Here is a 5,919-nt window from a genome sequence, read left to right on the forward strand (position 1 = left end):
TCCCGGTTGAGCCGCCGGCGCGGGAGCGCCTGCATCCCCACCAGGGCCGCGCTGCCTCTGGGATGCAGACGGGGGCCTCCCCAGCCGCTCGGAGGAGGGAGGTGGGCAGCGGCCCGGGGGGGGTCTTTTTTGCATTGCTGGTCGGGGGGGTGCACCTCCGGGCCCACCTGTGTCACTGCCACAAGGCAGCCCCACCCAGGCAGGTGGGGAAAAGCAAATTAAAATAAGAAGGAAGCAAATGGGCAGGGAGCGATGGCGCCCCAGCGCCCGGCGAGGGGCGAGAGCCTGCCAGGCCAGGGACAGCTGGCATCGCTTCCCCTCTTGGGAAAGTTTGGGAGACACGGCCCCGGAGGGTTTTGCACTGCGTTGGCTCCCAAATCTGAACAGCCAAGGGGGTGTTATTTTGGGACCTTCTGCAATTGTTGCCCGGCAGGACCCAGAGGGTGTTATTTTTAATCTGCGGCTTTGCCCAGAACTGAAATGTTCATTAGAAAGAGCATTCAAACCAGACAGAGTGCTCCCGTCTTGGCCAGGGGTGGGGAGGAGAAAAAGACTTCTTTAAACACCCTCCCCGCCTCCCTGGGCCCTGCTTGTGCTCCCCTCTGTGTTATTTATAACAAGAAGTGCGCTTAAAATTGATACCTGAAGTATTTGGGTGCAGACAACTTGAGTGTGTGTCCAAGGCTGGGTGTATGTTAAGGAACCAAACATCGCGCGTTTGCCATAGCTACCCTGGGAATGTCCATGCCCGGTGGCTTCCACTAACACCATGCCCTTAGTGCGTTTAAAAGGGGAGAGAAAGTTCATTAAAAACCTGCACGAGTGCCCCGAAGTGAGGACATTTTTGTGCATGTGGAATCCTTCAACCCCATCGTCCCAACAGGTGTCAGAAACAGTGAGCCCATTTAGTTTCTCTGATGATCTTAGCAATAAACATAGAGGATTTCCTTTCAATGCAGCACATGGTGAAATGACACCAATGTAGTTCTGGCATCTGAGCAGATAATTCTGACATATGCATAATTTCCTCCCTAAATCCAGGAAGCAGCAAGCCCTCTGTATCTGATATTAGTATATTATGTCAAATAGAAACTGGCATTAAAAATTATGAATGATTCTTGATCAAGAACTTCCTACACATTGCAGCGGAAAAAAAAAACCCCACAGGGACATGAAGCAGCTGTGCAAAAGTATGGGGGGGGGAGGGGAAAGACTGGGGCACGTTCTTTTTAAACCACTATTTTTAGCAAGAGTTTTTTGTTTTGTTTTTTTAATGTAGAGCATTTATTTGGGGAGAATAAAAATGTGAGAGGGGCTTTCTAATAAATAAAGCAACACACTGCTACTGGCCAAAAAGGATTGTTTTGCTTTTCTCCAAGCTTCTTCACAGTCGTGTTGCAGAGTTCAAGAAAAATACACCGGTGTCACTCAAATATTTTCCCCATATTCCCCGCCCCCCCCCCCCCCTTTTTGTGGTCCAGTGTGAAATTTCTCGGGCAGGGCAGCCGCGGCAGCTCAAACACAAAAATATTATTTCGCTCTACCCGGTGGAATCCTGCATGTTAGGGAAGAGGGTTATGTTTCATTTAAATAAAATTGAGAAGGCTTAGGGTTTGGGGCTTTTATTCCCCGCTATTACCCTGCACTATATTTAAGGGTGCACATCTTGCAAAGCCAGTCACATGAATGTTCTTTGCAATTCCGCTAATAAATGAGAAAGAGCCACAGGACTGTGGCAGAAATAGGCCATTGTTAATGAGGTGGAGATTAAGAACCAAGTATCCCTTTTGACATACAGGGCCAAATTCTCTTAGGCAAGGCTCCCATTGACATCAGGAGGAGATGTGCCTGCCTAAAAGCCGGGGGGGCTATAGGAACCTGTTCAAGCCAATGGGAATTTTACGCCGGAGAACAGGGTCACGGCCAGAATCCTGCAAGCCCGAGTGAGAAATGAATCCCGGTTATACAGAGCAGAACGGCGCCAGTTCGTTCTGCTACAAAGGTGCGATCTCCTCGGAAATGGATCATGCAGAGCATCCCCAGAGCTGGCTTGCCTGAGCAGATGTTAAACCTCCCGGGTGTATTTTCCCCCTTTAGTTGGACTGTTGCAGTGTCCCAGGCTTAAATCCACATGCAGCTTTGAAGAAGACCAGGCCTTTTTCGTCTGCCCCCCACCCCAAAAAAAAACGAACAAAAACCCTGCTGAAGTGTCAGGATCATAAGCTAAGCAAGCCTTTTGCTGCTGCTGGGTGTACTTTCCCCTCCATCACTGCCTTTCTACACGGAAGGAAATTTAATGAAAACTTTATCTACAGGGATGCACTTAAAAAAAAAAAAAACACCCCTCAAGAAGCAGCCCTGTTTCATTTGGTCACTAATGCTCTCCTAGGACTTGAAATACTACTGCAAACCTAGTAGCTGCTACTAACTTTTCATGTCATGCCAGAACTGGGGAGGGGGAGGAAGGGGGCTCACACTGTGCCAGGGACCAATGCCACCTACCAGGGGCTTGCTACACTTTTGCCTCTGAGCTTCAGGAACTTGCTTGCAACCCAGAAGCTGCTTTTAAAGGGGAAGGTGCAAAGGGGACTGAGCATCGCCAGGCCTGCCTGGCAACCCTTGGGAAAGCTGGCTGCACAAGAAGGAGGGGGAGGGAGGAGGCAGTGGCTTGGTCCCTAAAAAGACCCCAGAAACGGGTGGGTATCAATAGAGGTTTGGACATTTCAAGGGGGGGAAGGGGGGAGGCTGGGTAGCTGCTATCTGTCTGAAAGCAGGTAAGTCTTGGAGCAGCCGATGGCTGCCAGTTTACCCACGGATTGCACATTAACCCAAACAGGGAGCTCGAATTAACCAGGATCTGGAGCTCAGTCCAACAGTGGTGGAGTGAGAGCTGAGATGTCAAAGGGCGCCTCGCTGGCTCCATGTGTGGGCGCAAGGGGCAGGCCTGCCCCAGCATCGAGTTGCTTGGCTCCGCGAGGGTGCTTGGGCTTGGTGTGCCTGTGGTCCCCACCTCCATCTCCCACCACTGACTTCAGGCGGAAATCAGCAACTGGGACACTGCAACCTGTTCCCTTCCCTCTGGCTGAGGGTCAGATCCTGCCGCCCTGAGGGTGCAGAGCCCAGAGAGGGTTCCTGCAGGGGATGGACCCCAACAGGTTCTCACTTGTGTCATGCCACTTACTGCATTAGCTGGGACTCAGTTTACAAACTGAAAGGAGATTGGGGTGGGGGGATTGTAACCGGCACCGGTTTCAGGTTGGTTAGTAGGTTAGAGCCGTAGCCTGGCTCTCGAGACAAAACCCACTAGGAGGGCTGTAACATGATTCAGGGAGGCCTGAGCTCTTCCAGTCGACTCCCAAGTGAATCCTCTCCCACTGCTGGAGAAGAGGAACGAGCCCAGTCTGGAAGCTGCCTTTAAAACAGCTGGGCTGATGGTTGTTCTGCCCTGTGCCAGCCACAACCTGCAGCACTGGGACCCTTTGAGGGACTTAACACTGTGCAAAGAAAAGCCACCCAAAGGAAACCCTGGGCTCTGACTGGCCAGGACAAAGAAATTTCCCAAGCTGGAAGAAGTCCTTTGGCTTGGTTTTTTTGCCCCCTGTTAAGTTCCTAAGAAACTGGCCTAGACCTGTGGCTAAAAGGAAAACCATGGTGTGGAGGGAAGGGGGGGAAAGTAAGGAAAAGAACCAGATACCTGCACCATGGCAAGACACTCTCCCTATGCTTAAATGACTATGTGACAAGAAAAACCTGATGCCATGTCATCTCGTAGTGCACACAGGCGTGCCTAGCTTGGATCAGATGATAAGAGGATGTGAAGTTTTTCCTTTCACTTCACTCCATCATAAAACAATCAAAATATAGGGCCCTACCTTGTCATCAAGTATATATATATATATATATATATTTTTTTTTTAAAGTTGACCTTCCCATTGAGATCGTCTTGAACACCGATGGCATGATATGAGTCACAGGAACAGAGGTCCTCTCTCATTACAAAACTAAGAAGTTAGAACAAGCACCTGAAAGCTCACATTTTTCACCTACCTGCCAGATAACTCATCTCTAAGCAGTGACAATTTTCCACTGTACATAAAACTAACCTCCAGTTTCTTCCTTCCTTTCTAGCAGTGGGCTCAACTAATATGCATCAACATCACCCCTTGGCAAATGTTTCAAGGGCTGCTTTTAGAGTTGGTTAACTTTAAACTACACACTAAGAAACCGAGTACAGAATCAAAAAAAAAATGCAGTTTATTATTGTAGATTATTCTCTCTTTTGATATAACCATAGAGTTGAAAATGAAAGAAAAGCACATAGGAACATCACACGTGGTTAGTTAGTAACTCAAGATATAAAACAATTTTGCACAGCAAAATATGTAAAAGAAAAAAGTAACTGACAAGATTTTTTTATATTTATTGTGGTAAGATTTACTTTCCATTTTTTTTTTAAAAGACAGGATATCAGTCCCTGAAAATAAAATTTACTGATTATTGCCTTTAAAACTGTGGAATTTTTGAAGTTACAGAAAATCCAGTTCTGCACCACAATACAACTGTAAAAAAATCTGCATCATCTTAAAACTGTGCAGTAATGCCAACTTTCTAACTGCATAAATTGTATTAGCGTTCTAAACAGGTTTGTCATTTTGTTTGTATTATATGCTTGCAGGCTATATCTTAGTGCAAATCAGTCCCAAATACTTCAATTTTGAAAAAAACCCCATACATTTTGAATGTAAAATACCCCTATAGATATAAACAGGGGTGCCTCCCCCTTGTAATACTTTGGTTTTCAAATACAGTCAGTGGTATAGCAAGGACTACATATACCCAACTTATATTTAAGTTGCAAGCACATGCTGCAAAAGCTACTTTTTTAAAACAGTCCCGTTGCAAATTCTACCCCCTTTACATGACGACAGTAAACAATTTAGTGCATCAATCTTCTTTTTTTTTAAAAAAAATCTACATCTAAACAGACCTAACTCTTTCAAATTTATCTATAACATTCCTTTATCTGTAGCATACATTGTAACTGGGCTAACAGATGATAAAAACTAGAATTAAATTATATACTAGGAACCCAGAGCATTCCACATTTGACAATGACCCAATGCAAAAGGGAAAAAAAAAAAGAAAAGAAAGAAAACGGGGCAGAACACTTGAAAATAAATTTTAGACTGCTTTAGGCAACAGCATGGTTCTGATGTCCCCAAACTGGGAAGCGATTTTTTAAAACATCTTTGCAAAGTTCTTTTTTTTTTTTTTTTTTTGCCACATCAGGTTATCAAAATCCATTCTGGCATTTTTTTTTTAAGAGGGAATGCTTCAGTGCATTTAAAAGGAAGTCAGAAGTTTTGAGTAACTCAAAGCAGTTTTAGAGCAGATGCAAACTTTAATGGAGAGGAAGAGGAGGAAGATCAAAGGTTGCACTTTTTTGCTTTCAACTCAAAAAAGTGATGAGGCAATAAAACAAAAGGATGAATGCCATGCCATAATAGTCTCCAAAAGTCCATTTCCAAGCAAAAGAAAAAAAAAATAATTATACCTTACATGGCCAGCATGCAGGGTTTTCTTATTAATATAATGTCTCTTTTTTCATAGTCTTTCGAAACAGTTATAGTTCATTGTTGCTAAGACAAAATAGCAAGCATAATGCATGAGATGAGGATGAGATTCTAATGGCGGACTAAAGTCTCACGTTTGGCAGATTAAGGCCAAAACTCACATGAACACACCGAAGGTTGATGCAGGCTTGATTTTGGCAGGTTGATCTAGGCATATCTCTAGTTCTGCACAACAATGCTAAAAATTGATGGAACTCAGCAAGCTGGACTCTAAAAATGTCACATTGTTTTTTGTCTTGTTTTTTCTTTTATAATTTTTTTTGGTTTTTTTCTTGGTCTTTTTTTT

General features: G+C 44.8%; 2 protein-coding genes across 2 annotated transcripts in view; both read right to left on the reverse strand.

Annotated features, from left to right (window-relative positions):
• The window catches only part of LOC109310639 (transcription factor Maf-like), a 10,540-nt gene that overhangs the window by 2,382 nt on the left and 2,239 nt on the right, over nucleotides 1–5,919 (reverse strand). The window lies entirely within an intron of this gene.
• Nucleotides 1,869–5,919, reverse strand: part of LOC109310318 (transcription factor Maf-like) — a 5,352-nt gene continuing 1,301 nt past the window's right edge. The window contains 1 exon segment of the mRNA XM_019535399.1: nucleotides 1,869–1,931. Coding sequence (XP_019390944.1) covers nucleotides 1,869–1,931 — 63 coding nt within the window.

Source organism: Crocodylus porosus, unplaced genomic scaffold (assembly GCF_001723895.1).
Source record: "Crocodylus porosus isolate Cpor-Errol unplaced genomic scaffold, CroPor_comp1, whole genome shotgun sequence".
NCBI lineage: Eukaryota > Metazoa > Chordata > Crocodylia > Crocodylidae > Crocodylus > Crocodylus porosus.